The sequence below is a fragment of the Primulina tabacum genome, chromosome 10, assembly GCF_025594145.1.
Source record: "Primulina tabacum isolate GXHZ01 chromosome 10, ASM2559414v2, whole genome shotgun sequence".
In the NCBI taxonomy this organism is placed as follows: domain Eukaryota; kingdom Viridiplantae; phylum Streptophyta; class Magnoliopsida; order Lamiales; family Gesneriaceae; genus Primulina; species Primulina tabacum.
This window is the reverse complement of record NC_134559.1, coordinates 10,057,228-10,085,200: the sequence shown is the minus strand read 5'-3', so window position 1 is coordinate 10,085,200 and position 27,973 is coordinate 10,057,228. Positions and strand designations below refer to the sequence as shown.

Sequence of the window (27,973 nt, the reverse complement as noted above, 5' to 3'; positions counted from 1 at the left end):
CATATTCAAATGGGGATATCAAACATAATGATATTCTCTGAAAATTGAAAAGCTCATATAAGCAACCTTAATAAAGGTAGAAATTTCAAATTAATCTTCAAATCTTCGGCTTTAAGCAGCAAGCTGTGAGCTCTGCTTCTCGAATGCCTTTAAGGTAATTTTGGATCTTTCCAAATTAGGATACGTGAATCACTGTTTATAAACAGGATTGACTTCCGAGTCTTTTAATTGATTTTCAAGAATCTCAATTTGAGATTTTATTAATTTGGTCTTCTTTTTTAATTTCAACATATTAATGTAGGTATATGTCTTATAATCCTATCGCCAAAAAAACACAATTGTTTAAAATTTTGATTTGAAGCAGAATCCTAACTTTTGCAATCTCTAACTCATAAAAATGTCACTTTGGCAAAGATATTTTGGATTGTGTGACAAACATGTTAGGCGGGCAGCAGACGGCCTCAAAATTTGTGCAGCGGAGATGGATACAACGTTGTTAATTTCCCTCAAAACATATATCTGTGGACTAAATACACCGGAACCAAAAATTACACTGTTTCTCTCTCACCCACTATTTCACACGTACAAACCACGCCCATCCCTTCACACCTTCAGCTGTTTCCTTCCTGTTTCACCAGTCAAAATCCTCCGAAAATCCACAAATATATTCACGCGGAAGCCAACAAAAGTCTGCTGGTGGGATTTCGAGCCTAAGCTTTTCTACATGGCTTGGGGAAGAATGAGTGGATAAGTTTGGAAAAGAGAAGGGAAAAAGAGGATCTTTGCGTGAAAATTAATGTTTAGAAGCAACAATGTTGCGGCCCGAGTTTTCGAGCGCCAGATTTTTACCCCTGCTCCTGGCACCAGTGTACTTTCTTTTCTTTATGGGTTTCTATTTTTCTGTTCGTACTTATTTTTATCGGTTTGTTGTGGATCCTGTGAGTTTTTGATGATTTTTCTGTGAAAAAAATGAGGTGAATTGGGTCTGGAGTTTGGCCAAGATTAGAGTAATTTTTGTTGCAAATGATCCATTTGGTGCTCTGTTGCATTGAAGTGGTGAATTGGACTTGGGTGGTAGTAGGATTATACTTTTTGACTTGTGTATCCATCGTTGCTTGACCTGGGATAACTGAGTGGACAATGAAAAATGTGAATTAATTTAGTCGTGGCTGAGTTAGCATGCCGTATTGATTCCTGAATGGAGAGCGTGGATTTGGAGGTTTGATCACTTTTATACATTTAATAATCAAGCATCTTGAGCTCTAATTTATCAGAGAATATGAAGATCATCAAGATCGGCATATCCAAGAAGTTAGGCAAAATTGCACTCAAACTTTCAATGCTTTGTGATTGCTTGAAGAATTTGAACAGTCTAGTCACATTTCTGGGAAAGATTGCACTTTTTGAACTGGTTCAAGTATTATGCAGATAGTAATGTGAAATTTCTGGATTTCTGTCACTGTTTGATAGCAAAACCTGACGCTTAGATTTTCATAGCTATTTGTTTTCCTCAGGTCCTGCTGTTGGATGATTTTACGAGAACAATTTCTTAAGCATACCCTTAAACATTAAATTCTAGAACCTTCTAGTTTTTTTAAGTTCAGTGACAAGGTATAGTACCTTATATCCTTCAGCTGGATTAATCAGGTTCTCTTTGTTTATGCAAAGGACAAAACCGTCATGATCATGAACTCTATAAAGACGACAAACTTGATATTCTCTTGTTATTATTCGAGATTTTACTTGACCTCTATTATATTCCAATAACCTAGCTACATCATGAACTTTAAACCATTTATTGGTTCCAGGTCCATTGCGCCAGACGATTTTACGAAAACATAGTTCCAAGTCATACTATTTACGACATTGAGTGCCCAGACCTTCTATTTCGTAAATTTAGTGATGATGGACAATACCTCATAACTTTCAGCCGAAATCATCAGGATCTCATTGTTTACAGAACAACATGGCTCTCATTTTCTTGCAAAGACCACTATTGTGATGCTCAAGATCTTCCTTCTAAAGCCAGCAAATTTGAGAGCTTCTTCACTCGATTATACAGTGTCACTCTTGCATCCGCTGGTGAGCTCATTTGCAAAGATTTCTTTCTTTACACGGAGAGGAATCAGTTTGGAATTTTTGCGACTTCCTCTGCTCAAATCCACGACGCACCTGCTGTTGGGGGTGCAGTTCAAGGTGTCCCATCCATTGAAAAGATAACCTTTCATCTTGTGAGGTGTGTAGTATATTTGTCGAGTTCCAAGTACTGTGACATTTATATGACTAAACTTTGATTTTTTTGGTTTGAACGGATTGAAATAGATTGGAAGATGGAGTAATACTTGATGAGAGGATTTTCCACAATGATTATATCAATTTAGCACATAGCATGGGTGTTTTCTTGTATGATGATTTATTGGCCGTACTGTCCCTCCGTTATCAGAGAATACACATTATCCAGATTAGAGACACTGGCATCTTTGTCGATGTGCGGGCGATTGGGGAATTTTGTCGTGAAGATGATGAGCTTTTTCTTAGTTCCAGTGCCCAGGCAAGTGGTATTGCTTATGGCTGTTGAAACAATCATTAAAGTTGTATGGGTGTTTTGTATTTCTTTTTAATTTTGCTTATTGCATCATTGAAAGCCTAAAAATACCAAACTCATTCGTTATACATTTGGCTTAACGGATCCTTGTCGCACATAATTGTGTAATATTATATAGTTGGAGGATATATTGATTTAAGACAGCACTTTCTATTATGGAAGTTTGGAAAACGAATCTCAAGATTTTTTATCCTTTTTAGTTTGCTTAAAGAAATTTACTTGCGGAAGGTAGAGGCCAATTTAGATTGGTAAATCTTATGTATAAATGCTTAGAACAGCTAGCGCAGGCATTAGATTACCAAAAAGTACTTTACAACCAACTTCTTCATTAAGCGGTGGGATTGTTGTTCGGCATATGATTATGGAGATGAGACTTGGCATCGAAAGGATGGAAGAACTTGAAATGTTTTCTTTTTAAGCTAGTTATTTATGTTATTATGATTTCTTGTTGATCATTTGTTTAAAATGGTAGCCTGACAGGCAATTTTATTAATCAGTATATGACAAAATCAAGTGTAAATGGAGCAAACCAGGATGACACCCACGGAAATGGTTTGCAACAGGTCCAAATTCAAGAGGTTTCTTTCTTGAGTGGTTTAAAGCAGCGCTTGCTTTCATTTATTGTCCAAGGGATATGGAATGAAGAAGATGACCCTACACTTGTAAGTTGCATCTTTATTGAGAATCCTGGAGTTTCTGTTGTTTTCTTTTGCCTCACTATCAATATAAATTGCTTTCCTCGTTATTTTTATTCCTTGGTCGTTCATGCATCTATTTTTTACTTTGCTGCATCTTTCTTTAATTGTGTTTAGTCATAAAAAGTTGGAAAGCCTTCATGATGACATCAATAAACTCCACTGCTTGGTGAACAGGTGTGATCCCACACGTTTTTTTTGTTTTTTCCAAATTGATTTCAGATGAAGGACTATGGTAATAGCAAGGAAATGAAGCTCGTTATGTTTTGGGTACTTTCCTTGATGGCCTAAGGCATACCATCCAAGTATATTTTTTAAAAGAAACGCCACCTCGGGGAGGCATTGGGTTTGACGTGGACCTTTAGTAGTTGGAACAAATGGAGTGCGAATCGTTCATTCTTCAAGTTTCTCCTTTATAATGTGTTTGTCCTTTTCAACACGCTTTCTTCCATCGTGTAAATCTGAATTATGATCAATATTGATAGCTGCTTTTTTACGACATTATAGCTTCATAGGACAACTCGCTGGTCTTTTGAGTTCCTCTAGAACTCTCCTTAGCCACAGAATCTCACAGACATATGACGTAGATTATTTCAAGACATTCTCTACTTTTGCTCATATTCAATTCAAATAATTCTTTCTATTGTTGTGATTTGGGAGTGACCCGTTTTTTCAACTAGAATTCAATATTTCCTTCATGTATGGTGACTTTGCAGAAGATTGTTTATGAAACAACAGGATATGTTGCTAAGGGTGTAAAAATGGTGTGAAAACTTAATCAAGCTATGTATGGCTTGAAACAAAGTCCACGTACTTGGTATGACAAAATTCAGCAGGTGATGATGTTTGGTGGGTTTCGTCATTGCCAATCAGATCGTTCTATTTTTGTTCATCATGGATTGTACTAGTTTTTATGTTGATATTCCATTGACAAGTAGTGACATTGCCGTCATAAACGTTAAAAACTATCTAAGAAATTCTTTTGTGACAAAAGATATGGGATGACCTAGATACTTATTTGGGATAAGGATTGTTAAATAAGATATTAATCTGTCTTGAAGGAAATATGCACTTGAACTTTTACAAGAGACTGGAGAACTTTGGTGTAAACTTGAAAGCATCCCTGTGGATCTCAAATGTTTTGAGAACTCATCACAGTATTGTCAACCAGTCGGCCTTTTATCTTTAACTGTTACAAGACCTGGTATAGCATTTGCAGTGGAACTTGTAAGTCAATTGTGTAGAAACCTAAGCTTGTATTGGAAGGCTGTGTTGAGAATAATTGCTTACATTCATTCAAACATCTCCTAAAAAAGGCTTGGTGACTCTGGATATGCTGGTGACGGAATTCGTAGAAAATCTACATCAGTTATTGTATGTATGTTGGTGGAAACCTGATGAGTGTAGTAGAATTGAAATGTGGTTTCGATATTAATGCAGAAGTCTAGTAATAGAGCTGTGTATCATCCAGCTTGTAAATTGATGTGGCTGAAGACTCTATTGACTGAAATAACGACTTTATATTTCCAACTTGAGGGACAGTAGTTAGAGAATAATTATATCATGTTAGTGATAAAATTGTATCTATTCTGGGTTGTTGGCTTTGGGTGTTAAGCCCTATTTATTTTATAGCTTTCCTAGTATAAGGAGATAACCTATACATGTCAGTCAATCAAGTTGCCTTAATTTAAACATAATGCATTAAGTCTTTTTCGTAATAGTTTTTCTTTTTTCTTTTTTTTTTTGTATCAGAGAATGCAATGCCTGAAGAAGAAATTTTATTTCCATTTCCCAGATTATGTTGATTTGATTATCTGGAAGGTATAGAATCAACGTTACAGAAACTTATGTACCCTGGGGACATAATATTTTGTTCGTTTATTGTTGTATCTAAATGCTTTTCTTTCGTGTTTATTTTCCTACTTTACTGAATTTTTTTATATCCAATAAATTTTGTTGGACAGGTGCAATTCCTAGATCACCATCATTTGTTGATCAAATTTGGTAGCGTGGATGGTGGGGTGAGTTGTTTTTTTATCAATTAATTGATTAAATTTAATGGCATTATCTTCGTGCTAGTTAGGGATTGGCACCTTTTGGTTTGTCCAAGAATCTAAATTGCTGCTGAACATATGGGGAAGATGCAGATAACCGCCACTTGATTTGTGATACTATAGCTTCAAATAATGCTTATACTTTTCCCCATGGTTCTAAAATTCGCTAGGCGCTAGTCTGAGCCTAGGCAGCCTAAGCGGGGACTAGGCATCACTAGGCGGATTCCACGATATCTAGAAACTTGTGATGGTTCTTAGACTAAATTTCGGTCCAAACTTTGTTAAAATCTAATTGACACCTAGTTCATTTCTCGTGCTTAAGGCGAATCAGAATAATAGGCAATGCAAAAGAAATCAAAATAAAGACAAAAATTACCTTTAGGGTCTGGTTCGATTTTCTTATGTGTGCATAAGTAAAAAGACAAATAAGATGAGAGTGACCTGTTAGGGCAAGCGCAAGCCAACAAATCGTGATTTTAATTTGGTTTTCAATCCCAAAAAATTAAAAGCACGAGCTTATAATTCTTTCTTATGTCATGTGCTAGTTTAATTCGACTTTCAAAAATTAAAAGCCCAACAAAAATTTCTCAAAAAACTTTAAACGCCTAGGCCCTCCTTGAACCGCTTAGACCCGCCTAAGAGCGCCTAGGCGCCCTTGCCTCGTAGGCTGGCCGCCTAAAACCTTTTCGGTGCGGTCAAGCGGCGTTAGACAACCGCCTAGCCCGAGTTTTAGAACAATTATTTTCCCCATAATGTTAGCTCGGTTTGCACACTTTGATTTGCTCTGTGTTATAAAAAGTGGTAAAAAGTGTCAATTAAGCGCGAAGCATGAGTAAAACGTTTCGATTGTGCAAAAGAGAGAAAAAACGGTCACTTTAGGTTGACCGCATTAAGCGTGAAACGGCGCAGATTTTGTAAAGAAAATTTAAGTAGCTTTTTTTATTCTAAAAAAAGTCATTTTTTAAAATAACTATTTAACTTTTAAATTTTAAAACAAAAACCCCTAAAGGCATCAAAAACAAATCTCACATTCCGAGAATAATGAAAGGTAGATCAATAGAATGCTAATTTCAACTTATTCAGTAGTTTTATTGGCTCAGCCATCATTATCGGCTCTATTACCAATGCTTAGAATTTTTTAGTGCTTTGTGGTCCAGCTTGAGCTTAGACATCTTGAGCATCACATGTCTATGCATGTCAATTGCCATTTATTTAGTGTTTCTAAATAGTTAAAATGTTTCATGAAAATGAATCCGTGTTGATCTGCTAACTGGTTTGATCCATGCTACAGGTGGCACGAAATGCGGAAAACCATCCTGCATTTTTTGCTGTATATAATATGGAGACAACTGAAATTGTTGCATTTTATCAGGTTTCAAATGTTGAAATTCTGTTTCACCTATAAACTATGTTAGTTCACTAAAATATGGTCAGTATCGGCTCTGATACGGTTGATTATTATGTAGAACTCGGCGGATGATCTTTATTCGTTGTTTGAGCTGTTCTCTGACCACTTTTATTCCTCGTCGAAGAACTCATTCCTTGTGAAGTTTATATCTACTCATTCCAACAATATACATGCCCTGGAGCAACTAAGATGTAATAAGGATAAAGCTAACAGCTTGCCTCAGGTATTTAATTTTTAGGGGTATTTGAACTAGGAAAACTCAAATTTAGAGTTATCTGTTTCATCTGTATCAACTTTCATTCTAATAATTCTTGCACGATCATAGTCAATTTTTTTGTGTTGCAGTTTGTGAAGAAGATGTTAGCAACTTTGCCTATTAGTTGTCAGTCACAGAGTCCTTCACCCTATTTTGATCACTCGCTCTTTCGATATGACGAAAAGGTTTGATTTGATAGTCCTTGTTCTATTGTTACATTCTAAATTTATGTGGAAACTTCAAATTTGGGCTGTGGTATTTACTAGCTTGAAGATATTTTACTCGTAAGACACGGAGTTAAATTGTTCAAAAAATTGTGGACATAAGCCATTGTAGTGGCATTTTTTTTGCTTGGGCTTTATGTTTTACTAGAAAACAAAAATACTCCCTTCAGATGGTTGAGCACAGATGGAGATATAGAAGTATTTTAATATGAAAAGTTGAGTTAAAAGCAATAATTATGTTGAGATATTGAAACAAGGTGAAAATATATTGTTGGCACATCAGAGATGAAATGATTTCTTATGGTTGGATAGAACCAGGGTTTATTTCGACGTGTAAAATGGTTTCGTGTAGAATAAAGTTATGCATTGGATTGGAATACCTTCTTAACTACATGCTATAACTACTGCAGCTAATTTCAGCGGCCGACCGACACAGACAGTCTACTGACCACCCCATCAAATTTATATCACGGAAGCAACCAAATATTCTTAAATTCAAGATCAAACCAGGTACTTACTTTAAACCTCGTACGTGCTTCGTCGAATATATGTGCAGACCCTTGTATCTCGTGTTTATTTTCTTGTCTGACTTTTGAATTAACACAATCCTTATTTTTCAAAGGGCCTGAATCTGGCAGTGCTGATGCCCGAGCAAAGAAGATATCTTCGTTTCTATTCCATCCAACATTACCTCTAGCGATCTCTGTCCAACAGAGCCTAATTTTGCAGCCAGCAGTTGTTAATATTCACTTTCGTAGGTGATTCTTTAGACCCACATGATGTTATTTACTTTTACCCCGGAAAAAAAAGGAGCTGAATAGTCTTACATAGCCGTAGAGCATGTATAAATATTTATATTTTACATGTATGTTGATGAACAATAAAAGGCGTCTTCCTAGTGAAACTTAGATAGATAGATAGATTCTCCTCACGAGATCCATCTCAAGTGTGTCTGTGGATCCATTATTCTCCTATGCTAAAAAGGTTGAAAAACATTATTTGAATGTTGGCTCCTAAGATATGATAATGAATTATTTATGATGTATAGATTTAATTTCAATTATTGTTGAACTCGAATCAAAGAAGGGATGGAAACAACGTCGAAAGTTGTTCATTGATTGATTGAGAACCGATGATTCCCTTCTGCAGCAGAAAGAGAGTCCTTCCTGTACGACTTCAAATGAAACCATTTATCTATTAGACTATCACCAAGTTTTGTTTTGTTTTTTTCAAACAGCAAAGTGAACCCACCTCGAACCCGATCCTTCGTCATCCCTACTCTTGAGGAAATGTCCGAGTTTCTGAAGTAGCTGGGTGTTTGTTCAATGTTCAGGAGTTCGATTCTCTCTACCAACACTTTCTCCAATGCGGTTTACTTGTCTAGCATGGTTTGCAGATTATTGTGTTAATCCGATATTGTATTCAATCCAACTAAAATACAATAATAGTAGGTTATTACGTGATAAAAATAATGAGAAAGAAGTACAACTCTTCTAAAAACATGGAGGGATTAAATCATATCCAAAATAAAATAAGAGGTCAAACAATACATCTGTCATAATAGGTCAAAACATAAAATAACATGCCTACCACTTTATCTAGAGTAGGATTCGAGATTGGCTTGGAGTCGGGCTATCCGTGTCAACCATCAAGAGTGCACTAAATCGTTCACGAAGGCTAGGACTTTGGCCTTTTCTGTCACGGTCTACTTTATTTGGGATGCGGAATGAAATATTGGTTTATGGATTTAAAAAAATGAATATATATCTTTGAGCTCTTTTAAAACTTTATATATTATGAATACTATGCATATATGGGTGGAGTCAGGATTCAAAATTACTTGGGGCTGACTCTGTCCCATACTGTATTTAATAAAATAAATAATTAACTAATAAAAATTAAAATAAAAAATATGTAAACATTGACTTCATGAAAACATAGAACAATAGTATTTAATATTTAATACCTTTCAAAAACGTGGAGCTAAAACACTACTAAATTTGTTCTCTTCGATTCTTCTTAGAATAGAACTCATTAATTACTAAATCGTTATCAATTTTTCAACAAAATCTCGTTCGATGTAGATTACCATAGAATCTCCAAAAAACTCCGCTTACATCTTGTTACGAAGAGCTGTTTTAACAAGTTTCATTGCTGAATATGCTCGTTCCGTTGTGGATGTAGAAATGGAGAGAGTTAAAATAAGACAAATTAACTTTTCAATTAAATAAATATATCAGATTCGATAAATAAGTAAACGACGTAGATAAAAATGTATAAATCACATGTCAATCAAATCGTAGGTTCTTGACTTATTTGTCTCAATTAATCTTCGACATAATTTAGAAATAGGTGATAAATTCTGAAATCTTTCATGGCTAGCAACATCAAGTTTATAGTTATCCAATTGCATTATCAAGTGATGCAAATCTTGTGAATCGAAATAAAGATAATAAAATTTCTCAGTAAGTCGACAAATAGGATCAACATCATGAAGCTTAAAGTTTTCTTTAGGTTTTAAATCATAACTAAGTTTAAGAAGTTCAACTGCATCATCCTTGAATCTATTATTAACCTCTTCAACTTGAAAATCTATTGCAGCTGTAAATACATCAAATCGATAGTGGTGCTCAACTGTCATTGAATCATTTTGTTGACAAAAACGGTCTGTACCAGATTTATAACGAGCTTCCATGTGAGGTATCTCAATGTCATATTTGACACAAACTTCTTTCACATGACTAAGTAGGAGCTCAAATCCTTCTTCTCTCAAAGTACGAAGCAAAGTTTTAGTCGTTGAAACCTAATCTATTGCACTTAAAATATCTAGAGATTTCTATTGCAATGCCCGACAAAGCAGATTTGTTATCCCCAATATCTTATGCATCAATGGATCGTTTGACACGTGGGATGAGAAAATTAAATGATTAATAATTTGATTGATATGTAGTTGATAAGGAATGATGTGTAATATTGTGTGATTAAGTATTTCATGTGTGGTAGAATTTTTAACATAAATTTTTATTTGACCAAAATGCCCTCCATTACCTCAATTAAATCCCACAATACCCTGCAATATTCAATCCATATTCCACAATCGAATTTGACAGAACTAAATACCCTATTCTTTTGGACAGAGGCTAGAAAATATCTTCTACCAAGTCTTCCCTTGAAGATGTATTCGACGTTTATTTTTCTTCTTGTACAGTGCTTCAAAGGAAATGAAGGGTGAAAGCACCAAGCACTAATCAGCGAGAACTTGCTATTCTGATTGTGTTTGAATATTTTCATATCTGCAAATACTGCAATTTTTTTTGAAGTTTTACACAGACCACACAACTTTTAGATATGAAGATTGGTTGCAATCAGTGGGAGATGGATGATTGTTGCAAGTAATTTTTTTGTGAGAATCTTCTGATTTAATTTTTTTGTTCAGAATATTGGAAGTTAGGAATAACATTTTCCGAGTAAGCTTTTATCTGCATAATTTTACCTATTTTTATTTCGTTACACAATTTTATACCCTAAAAAATAATTTAAATAACATAGTAGTTGACTATAATATCCTTCCATCTTGATACAATAGTTAAATTTGATTAGAGAAAAGTGGATGTTGAGAGTTTTTTTTATCTAGAAACCTTTTTATTGCAGTACTAATAATAATTATTATTATTTGTATACAGAACAACTCAAAGCTTCGTTTCGAACTTGTCATGCAAACCCATTTGAAGAACACATCTGAAGATAAAGAAGGAATTTTGTGAGTAAGATGTCGTCTGCATAAGTCTTATCCGTGTACGTTTGTTAGAAAACTATGTAAAAAATTTAATCTGAAATAATAATAACTTTTTTATGTATATGCATTTTTATTTTGATGTTTATGCAGTAGTTGAATGTAGTTGGAGAAGTTTGCTTGACAGAATTCTTAGTTTACGTACAAAGTTTTATGTAAAATAATACAAATTGATAGAATTCTCATTTATCAATGTTTGTAATATTGATGTAAGACAACAATTGAACTATTTGGTTTCTAATTTACGATGACTTACAATGTCAAAAACCATTCTTTGTTGTTGCATATGTATCATGGAATTGAAGATGCCACCACAATGTGAGTGTGGGAACGAGGCCATGGTTTTAAGGACAGCTGGTTTATACTCAACTCGTCTTGGTCAACAGTATTACGTATGTCCCGTGAGACTAATACTTCTTCTGAAGAGATTCTTCTGGTACAATGAGTACCATGCCAGAAATGAAACATCCATCGCTGAACAATCGTTTAACAACGAAAGCAACTCAAATGATTTTGAAGATCATTCATGTTATAGTAGTAATAGAAGGTGTTGTATGAGCAACACAATTAATTTATCCTCTAGCCCATATGATTCTCCTTCAAACCAAGGTCATCCGTATTCTACCAATAAATATGTCAAAACAGTATGTGTCATGTCCTCGGCAACACAAGAGTTACCTAGTGAGGCCATGAAGAGCACATCTTATGTACGTGAACAAGCTTGTTGTTGTTTTTTATTCATTTGCGCCTTGATCTGTCTCCTTTTTCTACTCATCATAATCCTTGTAATTAGAATGTGATATATGTTGTCTACTTATGCTTCTAAAATTGAAACATTGCATCATTGAACCCCCATTTGCCATGTATTTTCCGTAACTTCCTTATTAATGCATTGTGTACAAGTGTTTTATTTAATCTGTTACTCAGGGTTCATTAAATTTGTGTGATTCATACATTCATCCAACTTATATGACTATGAAACTAACATCAAATAATATTGCAACAATGTTTATATGTACATGAAACAATCAACGGTAAAGTATGTTTCTGAATAATTCAATATTTTATTACTTCATAGTTTCTTTTCATTTGTAGTGCATAACAATAAAAGTAACAACAAATAATAGTGCCACAATGTTTATATTTCTTGTTGTTGTATTCAAAAACTAGTACACTAAATTTTTCCATCACTTGAAGATTCACCAAGGTGGTAGACGCTGTTCAAAGTGTATTGTATAATGTCCTGGTATTTTGGTATGTTGTACAATTGAATTGAGAATATATTATTTTTACTTGTTCCAAAACATTTTTTCCTTTTTTTTGGGATTTTGACATCATGAATATTCATTAGGACACTAGGTATTGACCTATATTGGTATATCACATCATTATGATACATTTTCCCTTCGGAATGACCTGCATTTATAGTTGGGTTGGTGACTATATTTAATGCTTAGTTTACTTTTCCAATCCTTAAATACCATGCTCCTTTCCTTTAAGGGTGCAAGCCCATTGAGTGTTCTAAGTTTATGAAAGTTATTTTGAACAGGCATACAATGTCAATGACATACAAAGAAACTTCCGAGGAAAGTGTGACAACGAAGTACAGAGTCGAAGTTGTTACCCTCTCAGATAACGAACATGAGAAGCAAAAAGAGATAGTTGTTTCTGTGCAGAAGAAGACACAATCTGCTGCAAACATAAGTCCGATTGTTGAGTTGAAGTCAACAACATAGAAGGAGAATACACATTGCACGATGATGGATGACTACAATAAAGTTATGAAGCTACCTATAAACACCTCCAGAAAATGTTGTGTCAATAATCCCGCAGCTAACTCTTCAAAGCGGCTTGTGATCATGAAGGACACAACTCCGTATATAGTACTTGATAGCTCTGACGACGAGAAAAATGCACAATGAGACTTTATCTATAGATCTCATTATTGTTATTCGTTTTATTGGATGTGTTGGTTGCTGCAGTTTGCTTTTTGCACTTGTTTTCGCTGTTTGGTTTCTACCCTTTTGCTTTCGTTTACTGGTGGCGTCCTAATGTGTATTCAGTGTATTGTACTAGTGTTTGTTTCCCAGTCATGAAGTCTTTTGGGTATATGCAGAGAAAGGCAACATGATTGCGTTTAGTTTATTTTAATGTGTTTTGGTTTTGGTGTCATGATACGTACTGAAAATGCATCATAGTTCTATGTAATAGTGTCTATGTTTGTATTAATAGTTGTTCCCAACTAATGCATTCATTTTTATATTATTTTAAGCATATGAAGTTCAGCATTATTTCGGTAATTTATGTTCTTTGACAACAGGTTTTCACTTGTTTATTTTATTTGTAAAAGGGTTTTTAATCACCTAACCAATTCCCATTTTTTGTATTCATAATAGGTATATCAAAAAATATTTTATTGCTTTGACACTTGATATTTATTCCTGATACTAAGAATTGGCATATGAAAATGTAGCAAAACGTTCAATAAGCGCCACTTCGTCAGTGTTTCAGAATATGAAAATAAGAATTAACACTTCAGTTCAGAATCCAGACACCACAACTAAGAACACCGAGACAGAAAAACCCTGACAGGCATGGCATTCTTGATGAAGATGCTGCCAACAATTTGTATGAGCAATAAGATTAACTATGTATCTCCATAAAATGTATCTTGTCCTTTTGCTTTGTAACTATGAATTTCTGATTCATGTTATCAGTGTCTGTGTTTGTTGTAAAGCTGATCCAATCGCACAAGAAAAATCTACACACAATACTTGGTGATCGAATATAATTTGCTTTGAGGGCCTACAAATTCATAAGATATATATAACAGTCTCCCCATAGAATCCCCAACAAAGAAAAAAATGAGTTCAAGACAAGGAACTTCAGACATGTAATGAAAGACTCACGTAAGAATAACTCTAATCCTTGGATTCAAGGTACATGCACACATTACGGGTCACGTGAATTCTATCTGCTTATACCTAACCATACCCAAAATAAATATCGGTTTGCAACCAAAGGACCAATATTATTGTCCCAGAAATAATATTCAAAAAAATAATAGAACATGTTCAAAATCCATTAACACGTCAGAAATATTGTACGTACACATATAAGGCACTTTCAATATAACTTCCAGCAACATCAATTACCATCGTAACTAACCAAACACATTTAACATGAACATACGTTACACACTAAAATCATACCAAATGTGCAAACACATCCTACTCGTAGTCGACTCCATACCAAAATGTTATCGCATCAAAAGTTTCAAAACACATACCAACAAGACTTATGGATTCAACAGCCTTTTGCTTAAGCTAAGCCTACCGTCATGATCGAGCTTCAAGAACAGACTTATTTTGTTGGGGTTATCCACCAACAACTCCACCACACGGACTTTCTCATCAGAAGTTAACTCCGTAATGGTTTGTAATGTGTCCAGCACACTATACATAGCATTTGTCATCTGTGATTCAGCTAATTCTTTTCAGCAGCCATTTCTTTTAAGAGGTTTGACATTGTCTCTTTCGTGATTTCTGCTAATTTGTTGATTGCAACAACAATTTTATCTTCACCTTCAATTATTTTTTTTTTGTTTCTTTGACTTCACATTGGTACCCACACTTGGGTTGGACGGTGATGTATGTATTACAGATATTGATTCTCCATCTCCTTCCATGGGGCGAAATATATCTTCCATGTCAACTTCCACATCATTAGGTACTTGTTATGTCAAATTTAACACACCATGGACAGCAGCTAAAAAACTCTCGCTCGCCTACCTGTTGCCCTATCATTACCAAATATTTCACACCGGCCTTCATAGTATGGCCACCGCTTGTATCGCATAACACGTACACTATTGTCCACCTACAACATGTTTTGCAAGGACGTCACATAACTTAAAAAAAAAGAATGTAAATAATTTGACTGGAAACAAACTACCTTCAGTTGTGATTCCCACGCCTCATTTGTAGCATCAAGCATGTTTTCCGTCTGATTCCAGCCAATTCCACTTTTGGCTAACATAAACGACAAAGAACTGTAGTTTTTCTTCCACACGTGCATTTTGGAAGTTATATGTAAATGGCCGCGTATATCAGTATCTGAAAACGCACTTTTCATGGCCGATTCCAATACAGGTAAGTAGCCATTACGAAATACATTTTCAGTTTTATATCCTTTGTTTATTACATCTTTCAAAGCTACAATTAGCATCTCTTCCTCCAGTGTTGTCCAACAACGAAGCGACTTATCTGCCTTTTTACCTTGGCAATTAATGCTCTCGATTGTTGCTAAGCTATCCATCGCTTCAGGTATTCCTATGATGTATTCCTGGGAAGCGTAAAAAAACATGAGTTATATGCAAAAAAAGAGTACTATAGGGTGTACGGAAAAACACATCTTAACAACAAATTCGGTATTAAATATCTCCAATTTCATAGAAAATACTTGCTACAAAACATTTGTGCATCCAAAATTGCAAAGATAAGCAAACACGATCGGTATATTAATTGCAAACGAAATTAAATTTACAAAGACAATACAAAAACAGAAAAAATTTTGTATTAGTTGTGGTACATCGACATCGCAAAGTTATCTCTCCACATATCCCACACATTAGATGAATTCAAATTGTCAACGAAATCATCATCTGTTGGGAAGGTGGGCTTAGTGTGTCATCTTCCATGTCCTCGACAAGATTGTCCGGCATCTGAGATAGAATGAAATTGTGTAACAAAATGCAAGCCATAATGATTCTATTTTGAGTTTTCAATGGGTAGAAAGAAGGACTTCACATGGTAGCCCATCTTTTTTTAAGCAAACTTTAATATCTTTCTATCACGTTTCTAGCTTTGATGTGTCTCCAATTGAAGAGCTCTTTAAAATTCTTTGGGACACATGTGCGATTGCCCCAAGAATCTCTATGGTATGGTACTCTTCTATACGGAATCAAAAATCCATGTACGTTTGTGTATCCTTTGTCACACAAGTAATAACAATCTACAATTAAAGTCATATATTTTTTTCAATACGTAATACTAATTTAAATTCATGATAACATGAAGACAATATAGTGAACTGATATCACAATTAAAAAAAATATTTTATCCTCTTTGAACTTTCAGTCCATCCTCCCGAGTTAATGCATCACGAAGAACTCTTGCATCTGCGGCCGATCCTTCCCACCCGCACAGTGCATAAATGAAGTTCATACCTCGGTTGCACACACCCAAGACATTAACGACAATGGTTCTTTTCTAGTTCTATACTTTTTTATCAGAAATTGGTACATGAACATTTACATAGGTACCATCCAATGCACCAACACAGCCCTGTATAAAATTTACGCATATAAAAATTATATGTCCTTGTCGGTATTGCACATCAGTATGCTTGACATATATTTCTTCTCTTCTGACATTTCCAAAAAATAATATATTTGTAATATGTAAATATTACCTTGAACCACTTCCATGCCTCGTCGGTGCAGGTGTTATCGATTGCAGAAGGCTTCACAAGCAATGTAACTTGAGGTACGAGCCTAGAACTTCATGGAAATGAGCGCTGATTGTTTGACCTCTTCGTACATAATCATGACCAATAATTTGATTCTTCTTATGATGTGCCAAGATAGACAAAAACATAACCATTTTTTCTTCACTCCTAACATATTTAGAATCTCCCAGCCCCCCGACATGAGTTAGCAAGTAACATAAATGGGCAAATACATTTCTATTCATCCTCAAATTCACAATACATTGAACATCTCCAATTTCGATATTCCTACGCTAATGGTTTATTTGTGCAGTTATTATTTGAGTCATGGTGTAGGAAGATGATGTTCTACGTACTTGACTTCGTCGTCTTGCGAGTAATCTCGTACGATGTCGTATTAACAGACATACCATAAAAAAACATACGAATCATCATGTGTTGCAGCAGCACAAAGAGTATAGCATAACGACGTCTACTATCCATTCGCAAAATTACTTCCAAAGCGAGAAAATATTAAAAAAATATCTTAATCTGCAAAAAATTGGTTAATAAAATTTTGAACTCTAGTACATCAATATAATTTTCTACATTACAAAAATAAAATCATGTTACTTGGACAATATATCTCCATCATTGGGATTTCATAACCAAAAAATACATGTCACATAACAAGAAAAAATCAAAAAGTATGAGGGGACAAATATTTCAGCTCACAAATATGAGATATTTAAAGGTTAATAAGTAAAGTCAGAAAAAAAAAAACTATTACATACATATAGTTCAATAAATTACTATATTCAATTGTGAATGTTCAACAAAAATAAACTGCTTAAAGGTTTATCATGAAGTTACTGAGCTCTCTTGCACCAGCAGATCTAACGAGATTTGTAATCCAACAAAAGTTTATGTAATTTACATTATTATATGTAACACAATTTTGAGAACAAATTCCAAAAATATTCGGAATGGATTTCTTCATGATAAGCATATAACAAACGACAATCTTGGAAATTTAACTTTCGGAATTTCACCTTGGACACGAGTGGATGAGTCTTCAGATCTGTTCTTCGATAATGTTTTTTGCCTTGTTTCCTTCCATTTCAGAGCTTCTGTTTCAGTTGTGGGTTGCATACGAAAATTTTCTGTCGGCAATGAAGAAAGAGATTGTGAGTCAGAAACTAGGTTTAGCAATTGTCAAATTTTGCTGATTTAAAATGCAAGGACAATTTCGTATTTTTCCAAAATTATCTTTTGTATTGGGGAGTGATTGATTTAATATGTAGCAGAGTGACACTTTTCCAATAGAAACAGTACAAATAATCTATCAAATTGACAGTAAATCTCCTTTAAATCGAATTAAACATGGGGTACACAATCTATCAAGGTTTAATCAACCCTACCAAACAGATCCCAAGTGTAATATGAATATGAAATAAAAAAACTTCATCGCAATCAATGCACCACTAGCTTCACCACAAATGGAATTAGAAGCTCCATCATTCCCCATATTTTCTAACACGGAATCACATAGCTATACATGTCAATCATGCTACAAATTGAGTCGAAATTAAAACTCCAACGAGTCTTTCCATGTCATAATAAATTTTCAATTTGATTACATCCTCTACATGTATCACATTCACCAGTAGCTACCATATGCGCAACTTCAATTCTTTGAGCAGAATGTAACTCACCATGCCGTTTAGGAGATGCATTGATCAAATTACAAATGGATTCAATTTTGAAAAGAATAACCAAATGAATACCTCTTTTTCAACAGCTTCAGTTAATGCTAGTTGAAGCCGATGAGTAAAACAATGTACATAATATGCACACGAGCAATCTTTCAAGAAAAGATCATGCAATCCATTCCAAGAACCGCACATATTGCTAGCACCATCATATCCTTGTCCACACATGTTGTAGATATGAAAGTCATAATGACCAAGTGCATCAGATATTTCTTTCTTAAGTGTTGCAGCAGTTGTATCTGTCACTTGTAGAATGGCAAAGAACCGCTCTCGTAAAAAGCATTCAGTATCCACAAATCTTAATGCAATAGTCATCTGCTCTTTATTATATGCATATCTCGCTTTATCAACTAAAATGAAGAATTTTGCATCCCGAATTTCTTTACGAATCTTGGCTCTCACTTGGTTGAAAATGATATTCAAAATATCTTTCTGAATATCAAGTGAAGTATAATTTGCATTCTTTGGAGTTTTCTCTAAGACGATGTCCCCAATACTCTTATTCATATTTCCTATAAAATTTATCATCTTGATAACATTTCCACGATTATTAGAAGATGAATATTCATCATGCCCTCTAAATGCACATGCTTGCAAAGTGAGCTATCGAATGCTTTCAATTTTTGTTGTAATCACAATCTGTTATCTGTTTTTCTTTTGAAGATTGTGCATTTATCATTTTGTCAATATGACGAGGTATATTCATCAAATTATCAAGATATTCCACACCATTGTTATGTGGTGAAGTATTGCATCAAAAATGCGCATCTATTGCCATCATTAACTCGCTTCCAATATTTGAATCCATCAATTGTAAATGCAGGATTACGAGGATAATTATGTTCAAACAAGAACCACATAAAACAAAATGCAGCATCTTGCGAAGGAGATTACTCTGACCAAGTAAATTTTTTAAACCAATGACTCTGGAATCGTCGATTTTGACTTCCAAATTTGGTCGGTGGATACTCATTCTTAATTGGTTAATATGGCCTCATCTTGATATAAGCTCGTCTGACTTCATCCATTTTATTAACAGGATATTTCATAACGGAGTACGTAATGTCGGATCATGTTCAAGAGAATTCGCCTCAACATCAATTCTAGGATATTTGTTAAGCTGTTGATCACTGGATTTGAGATATCATTATCGGATGGATAATGTTCATGACTTGTCGATATCTGCTCTTTTTTAAAACAAAATGAGGCGATGGTTTTCTTTTTCTTAATTCTTGAGTTTCTTTTCTCCTTGGTACCGTCTACACCATAAAATATAACTTTAGTTTAACTTACTATGGCTAACTGAATCAAATCAACGTTATCGACAATAAATAATTGTTACTTTAATCCAATAAACTTCGAACAATTATAACTATTCCAAAATAATTCTCGAAGTTAACATTTGACAATCCTAAGGCATGATACATTTAAATATAAAATTTTGACAGCCTTATAAGTTCGAAAATCTCATTTACATAATTCTGAATTTTTCAAAAATTCCTACAAAAATCCATAAAATTGCATTTCTATTTTATATAATATCTAAACATCCAAATATTAAATAATCAACACTAAAAATCGAAAATCCCCAATATAAAATCAGGAAATTCAAAATAATTTTCAAATAAATTCTGAAAAATTATCAATACATCCAATCGGTTCAAATATAGTACCTACAATCAACAATTTAACATATATCAATTATTGAAATTCAAAAGAACCAAAATACCCAAATTTCGAAACACTAAAATATGAAATTACCTTTAAAATTTGAAATCTAACTTAGAACAACAAGAACGAGCTGTCGTAAGTCTAACACTAAGATTTCCTCACGATTTCCGGTGAAAACGACCGGTGGGCGAAGGTCGATTTCAAGATGAAAAAGAAAGTTCGAAAATTTGGTATTAAAAGAAAGCTTATGTCATGGGATTTTCGAATCTAAAATCGATTTTGAAAACCGGCGACCGACGGTGAAGTTACAGCCATTTCCAATAACGAAAATTGTGATCGCTTGAGGGAGAATGATAGAGCTGGCACATGGAGTGAATGGAGTGAATAAGACAGAGAAAACTAATTGGGGCTAATCAACCAAAATTTTAAAATAAAGCATATCTATTTTTTTTAAATATTAGGTGGGGTTAGAGCCCAACCTAGCCCGTGTAGCTCCCCTGCCTGGATAGTTTCGAGCACTTTTAAGGTATTCTCGAAGGTTTTGGACTAGTTTTCGTCCATTTTTTTATTTTGTCTAATAAAAATAAGCCTTCTCAGCATTTTTTTGTTATTTTTTTTTTTTAATGTTCGAGTCACCCTGTTCGTAAATTACGCAAAAAAAAGTAGGCGTTTGTGTTCCAATGCTGAGGCTTTACATTTATGGCATCTTTTTTTAAAAAAATTATATTCTCAAGATTAGTAAATCATAGGCTTCTTGATGAAGCCAGCCAATGCCAAGTCAAACTAGTCATTGATCACAAGTAGGGATGGTAACTTTTCCCACGGGTTTGAGGCCCCGCGGGGAAAACCCGAAACGGGGATGGGGATCCCCGATTTTTTCGGGTTTGGGTTCGGGTTCGGGAATTTTTATAAATCCCCGATGTAATTCGGGGCGGGTATGGGATTACTATCCCCATCCCCGAAATCCTCGAAACCGCCCCGAAAATAATATCAATAATAAAATAATAGTATTATTAATATTAATAATATAATAATCATATTATTTTTTAAAATATTAATAATCTTATAATTATTAATATTGATATTGATATTAATTTTATTATTGTCTCTAATAATAATAGATAATAATAACTTTGGTTTGAGAAAATCTCCGAATTCGTCATCGTCTTGCCATATTAATATTTTTGAAACGGGGATGGGGACGGGGATGAGAAGTTGATTCCCGAAGTTTCGGGTTTGGGGATTCCCCGAACCCGAAAAAGCGGGGATCGGGGTGGGGATGTAATTCGGGGATGGGGATGGTAATGGCAAACCCGCCTCCGCCCCGGCCCATTGTCATCCCTAATCACAAGCTTCAGCAGAATGTTCATGTTGATAGAGTAGATGAATGTTTGATCAATAATCAGGAGATTAATTTTTCTACCAACACTTTTACGGACGAACTTGTCACATAGAGCATGCAGAATATGCTTTACCTGATTTTGTATGATTTGCAAGCTATTGCATTAGTTCGAAGTTTTACCCAGTACGTACTAAAAAATAACGCCAAAAAAAAATAAAAATAAAAAAATTGACATTGTTCACCAGATATTGCAAATAATCTTTTTTTTATACTTTTAACTTGATCTTTTTTTCTCCTAAAGCTACTTTATGGTTGGATATCCTTTTTGTACGCACGATTTGTTGTGAAAAAGTAAAAATTTATGGTAAAAAGTAAAAATCTCAAACTCTCAAAATTTACCAAACTTCACACTTTATAAAATTTTTCTCTCTACTCAATTGTGATTTTCTTCACAAATGAGAGATCTATTTATAGGAAATCTTTACAAATAATCCAAAAATAAAATACATCATTACCTACATCATCACACACTAATTTTCAATATTTACAACTCTTATTTTCAACATTCAAATATTCAACATTCTAATATTCAATACACACATTTTAAATATATTTTTCAACACTCCCCCTCGTGATGATGATCATAATGATTGTCTTCATTACGTGTTTTTATACTGCCTCGTTAAAAACCTTACTAGGAAAAATCCAGTGGGATAAAAACCATAGCAAGGGAAAAAGAGTGCAGTCACGTAAACTCCCCCTCATGTTGACACGAACAATTCTTCACAAATTTCGTAGATTGCGCATCCCAATATTATATATATGCTTTCTGAATATTGACGTAGGAAGCGCCTTTGTGAAGAGATCTGATGAATTTTCACTTGATTGAATGTGACGAACATCAATACATTTATTCTTCTCAAGCTCTTTGGTGAATGCGAAGAACTTAGGAGGAATATGTTTAGTTCTGTCGCTTTTTATGTATCCTTCTTTCATTTGAGCAACACATGCAGCATTATCTTCATATAGTATCACAGGCTTCTCGTCGAATGATAATCCGCATGAGATTTGGATATATTGGGTCATTGATTTTAACCACACACATTCACGACTTGCTTCATGTAGTGCAATAATCTCGGCATGATTTGATGAAATTGTTACGAGCGTTTGTTTCTGTGAACGCCAAGAAATTGCAGTGCCTCCACGAGTAAAAACATATCCAGTTTGGGAACGTGCCTTGTGTGGATCAGATAAGTATCCAGCATCGGCATAACCAATTATACTTGGATTAACATCTTTTGAATACAAAAGTCCCAAGTCTGTCGTTCCTCGTAGATAACGGAATATATGTTTAATTCCGTTCCAGTGTCTCTTTGTTGGATATGTGCTAAATCTTGCCAACAAATTTACGGCAAAAGATATATCAGGCCTTGTACAATTTGTAAGATACATAAGGGCACCGATAGCACTTAGATATGGTACTTCTGGACCAAGAATATCTTCATCTTCTTCACATGGTCGGAATGGATCCTTTTCTATGTTTAATGATCTAACAACCAATTGAGTACTTAAAGGATTTGATTTATCCATATTAAAACGTTTAAGGATCTTTTCTGTATAATTTGTCTGGTGAACAAACATTCCACATTCTTTTTGTTCAATTTGTAAACCCAGACAATACTTGGTTTTTCCAAGATCCTTTATTTCAAATTCTTCCTTCAAGTATGACACAACTTCTTGAATTTCCTTATTCGTTCCAATGATGTTTAAATCATCAACATATACAGTAATAATTACGCATCCGGATGTTGTTTTCTTAATGAAAACACAAGGGCATATTGAATTATTTACATAACCCTTTTTCATCAAGTGATCACTTAGTCGATTATACCACATTCGACCAGATTGTTTTAACCCATATAATGATCTTTGTAATTTCACAGAATAACATTCTCTGGGTTTTGAACTTTGTGCTTCAGGCATCTTAAATCCTTCAGGGATTTTCATATATATATTACTATCAAGTGATCCATATAAGTAAGCTGTAACAACATCCATAAGACGCATTTCTAAATTTTCAGATACCGCCAAACTAATCAAATACCGAAACGTAATTGCATCCATCACGGGAGAATACGTTTCTTCATAATCAATTCCAGGCCTTTGAGAAAAACCTTGTGCAACAAGTCGAGCTTTATATCTCACTATTCATTTTTCTCATTTCGCTTTCGAATAAAAACCCATTTGTATCCAACAGGTTTTACACCTTCAGGTGTAAGGACTATAGGTCCAAAAATATTACGTTTATTTAGCGAATCCAATTCAACCTGGATGGCTTCTTTCCATTTTATCCAATCCTGCCGATTTTTACATTCACCAAAAGATTTTGGTTCATGATCTTCATTATCATTTATGATGTCGATTGCCACATTATAAGAAAATATATCATCAATTTCTTCTATATCTTTTTGGTTCCATATTTTTCCAGTATTAATGTAATTGATAGAGATTTCATGATTCTCGTCAGTTTGTGGTTCTGACAGAATATTTTCATCATCATGTGTTTCTTCAGGAACACCATTCTCTATTTTGTGATCATCATGTGTTTCTTCAGGAACATCATTCTTTATTTTGTGATCATCGTGTTTCTCTATAAATTTTCTTTTTCGAGGATTTTTATCCTTGGAACCAACTGGCCTTCCATGCTTCAGGCGTTTAATGACATCATGAGTATCTTCAATTTGTTTCTTTGGAATTTCAATTCGAGCAGGGGCATTTGCAGCATGTATATATGATTTAGTTACCCCTTTTGTGTCAGCAAATGCATCTGGTATTTGATTGGCTATTCTTTGCAAGTGTACAATTTGTTGTACATCTTTTTCACATTGTTTTGTTCTTGGATCCAGATGTAACAATGATGATACATGCCATGTAATTTCCTTTTCGGTATGTTTCTGTTCTCCCCCTAACATTAGGAAGATTTCCTCATTAAAATGACAATCAGCAAAACGTGCTGTGAACACGTCGCCTGTCTGAGGTTCAAGATATCGAATAACCGATATAAATTCCAACATTTCTTTGAGGTCCCATTTTCTTTCGTTGCGGTGGTGCAATAGGCACATACACCATACATCCAAAAATTCTCAGATGAGAAATGTCTGGTTCTTTACCAAATGCAAGCTGCAATGGGGAGTATTTATGATATGCACTTGGTCTGATGCGAATTAATGAAGCAGCGTGTAAAATTGCATGTCCCCATATAGAAATAGGGAGCTTTGTTTTCATAATCATTGGTCTAGCAATCATTTGCAGACGTTTAATCAATGATTCAGCCAATCCATTCTGTGTATGTACATGAGCAACAGGATGCTCAACAATGATTCCCATAGACATACAATAATCATTGAAAGTTTGGGAAGTAAATTCACCAGCATTATCAAGTCTAATTTTCTTGATTGTATAATCGGGAAATTGATTCCTTAATTTTATTATTTGAGCAAGTAATCTTGCAAATGCAACATTTCGAGTTTGACAATAAACATACATGTGACCATCTGCTGGAGGCATCAATCAATACCATAAAGTATCTGAATGGTCCACATGGTGGATGGATTGGTCCACAAATATCACCCTGAATACGTTCAAGAAACATTGGTGATTCAGTTTGGATTTTGGCTGGTGATGGTCTTATAATAAGTTTTCCAAGAGAACATGCTTTACATTGAAACTTATTATTCTGAAAGATCTTCTGGTCTTTCAGCGGATGACCATGTGTATTTTCTATAATTCTTAACATCATTGTTGAACCAGGATGTCCCAATCGATCATGCCAATTGGTTAATATTGAAGAATTATCAACTACCATGTTTGATTCAATCGATCTTATATGTGTATAATGCAATCCAGTAGGGAGCATTGGTAGTTTTTCAATCACATATTTCTTTCCTGATTTATATGTGATAAGACACATATATTTCTTATTCCCTTCATTCATTGTTTGAGTATCATACCCATGGGAATATATATCATTAAAACTCAACAAATTTCTTTTCGATTGTGGTGAATATAAAGCATCATTGATCAAAAATTTTGTACCATTAGGTAACAAAAATTGTGCTTTACCACATCCTTTAATCAAGTCTACATGACCTGATATTGTATTCACCGTTGTTTTTGTTGGTTTTAGTTCCAAGAAATATCTTTTATCTCGGAGGATAGTGTGCGTTGTACCACTATCGGGTATGCAAACTTCAGCTTTGCTCATAGCATTTTCCATTTTTTGAACTTCAAAAAAAATATGCAATGAAATAAAATTACTGGCAATATATATTTAAATATAACACATATCATAATTATACAATAAAACATTATATGGATACATGAAAAATAAATTATTGTACATTTATATTATACCACTATATTGTTCATTTTCAGAGAAATCATTGAGAAAATCTGCAGCATCAATATTGTTCATTTCTATCCCACCAACATATTGATCATTTCCAGAGAAATCATTCATAAATCACCAGCATCAAAATGAGTTGAATCACTCAAAAGGTCACTGCGTTCAGTGAAGTTGGTCTCCTTTTCTTTCCCCTTTAATGATTCTTTATAAAGTTTACAAAGGTGTTCAGGGGCTCGACAAATTTTGGACCAATGTCCTGGAGTACCACATCTGAAACAAGAACTTTCATATTTTTTTGAGTGATTCTCATTAACACTTGTATTCTCATGATGCCTTTTCTGTGGATGGTTTGGGACGCTCTTTTGAGATGAATTATAAAAATAACTATCTCTATTGTTTTCAAAACCACGGACTCGACCACGACCACGGCCAATTCCACGTCCACGTCCACGTCCACGTCCACGACCTCGACCTCGACCTCGACCAAAACCTTGTCTTTGAATTTGATTTTGGTTTCCAGGTTTAAATTCATTTTTACTTACAGCATTTACTTCTGGAAATGCTGTTGATCCAGTGGGTCGGGACTGATGATTTCTCATTAATAGCTCGTTGTTTTTTTCCGCCACAAGAAGACAGGCGATGAGTTCAGAATATCTCGCAAATCCACGTACTCTATATTGTTGCTGTAGAGTAATATTTGATGCATGAAACGTGGAAAATATTTTTTCAAGCATTTCTGATTCTGTGACCTCATGTCCACAAAATTTTAGCTGCGAGATTATTCGATACATCGCTGAATTATAATCGCTGACTTTCTTAAAATCTTGGAATCTTAACATATTCCATTCATCACGGGCGGTCGGAAGTATAACTTCCCTTATATGTTCAAATCTTTCTTTGAATCCTTTCCACAAAGCCATGAGATCTTTTTCAATTAAATATTCACATTTCAATCCCTCGTCGAGATGTCGACGTAAAAATATAATGGCTTTTGCCTTTTCTTGTGATGTCGATATGCCATTTTCTTTTATTGTCTCACTTAGACCCAATGACTCAAGATGCATTTCTACATCGAGAGTCCATGGCATATAATTTTTTCCCGTGATGTCGAGCGCAACAAATTCGAGCTTTGTCAAATTTGACATGGTGGTACTAAAAAAATTACAATGCATTTTATTAGTTAATGAATATTGCAATACAAAGTAATGGATAAACAACAAGTACAAGCATTTGTAAAAATAAAAAAAAACACACGAGGAGGATATTCTCCGATAAATAAAAGACTCGTGAGTATGATAACCAAAATAATTAAAAATAACCTTGAGAAAGGCATCTTCTTTTTTCTTCGAAAATTTAGTGAAGAATAATTTTTAGAGAAGAAGAGAAAGTTGGAGTGATTGAATGTGTTTATGATATCATATTTATAGGGCAAAAATTAGCCGTTTTGTTACCGTTTATGACCGTTGGTGTATAAAAAAATAAAGGTATGTATTTGTATTATTTTATGGTAATAATATGGTGTATATAATATTAGACATATTTAAATAATTATGTATACCATATCATATTATTATAATGATGTGTCATAAGATATTTTATTTAAAAATCTTATAGGCTTTTATACTTGTCGTATCCCTTACCGGGAGTGTGAGATGTCGTCTTAACATCCTCCCAAGATTTATAACAAGTTTTTGAAAAATTTATTTTTATTATTAATAATAATATTATATTATATATAAATATATACACAATAAATAAATAACAGTAAAATAAATATTATTACTTTTGTTACCTTTTTCTTCTGTTTGGAGCTTGGAAAAGGATGGATGACTTTTAGAGTTTCGTGCTGATAAAGTGTTGTGAAAAAGTAAAAATTTATGGTAAAAAGTAAAAATCTCAAACTCTGAAAATTTACCAAACTTCACACTTTATAATATTTTTCTCTCTACTCAATTGTGATTTTCTTCACAAATGAGAGATCTATTTATAGGAAATCTTTACAAATAATCCAAAAATAAAATACATCATTACCTACATCATCACACACTAATTTTCAATATTTACAACTCTTATTTTCAACCTTCAACATTCTAATATTCAATACACACATTTTAAATATATTTTTCAACACGATTAACATTATTGTTCGATTTATTACTCTCTCCCATTCAAAATTTTGTAAAAGATTCATTTCCCTATCGTATCTGATGTGTAAATGCTATCTTGAAACCTTTGGTGATGTAGATGCCTTTATCTCAAAC

The 27,973-nt window shown here is 34.1% G+C and overlaps 2 protein-coding genes across 3 annotated transcripts; one reads left to right on the top strand and one right to left on the bottom strand.

Moving 5' to 3' along the window:
• Positions 1–453: 453 nt before the first annotated feature.
• LOC142505111 (light-mediated development protein DET1) lies at positions 454–8,027 on the top strand. 2 transcript variants are annotated; one of them, XM_075617938.1, is made up of 11 exons: positions 454–868; positions 1,809–2,236; positions 2,323–2,551; positions 3,103–3,267; positions 5,053–5,121; positions 5,265–5,321; positions 6,646–6,726; positions 6,821–6,985; positions 7,108–7,203; positions 7,653–7,752; positions 7,865–8,027. In XM_075617938.1, exons 1-11 carry the CDS (start codon positions 797–799, stop codon positions 8,002–8,004), a joined length of 1,602 nt encoding a protein of 533 aa, XP_075474053.1. In that variant the 5' UTR covers positions 454–796; the 3' UTR covers positions 8,005–8,027. The 2 variants fall into 2 exon arrangements, with proteins under 2 accessions (XP_075474053.1, XP_075474055.1); XM_075617940.1 differs by lacking the exon at positions 5,053–5,121.
• A 1,496-nt stretch (positions 8,028–9,523) lies between these two features.
• Positions 9,524–9,937, bottom strand: LOC142504904 (uncharacterized). Its single transcript, XM_075617745.1, has one exon. The coding sequence runs from the start codon at positions 9,935–9,937 to the stop codon at positions 9,524–9,526; it is 414 nt and encodes a 137-aa protein (XP_075473860.1).
• Between the last annotated feature and the right edge of the window lie 18,036 nt (positions 9,938–27,973).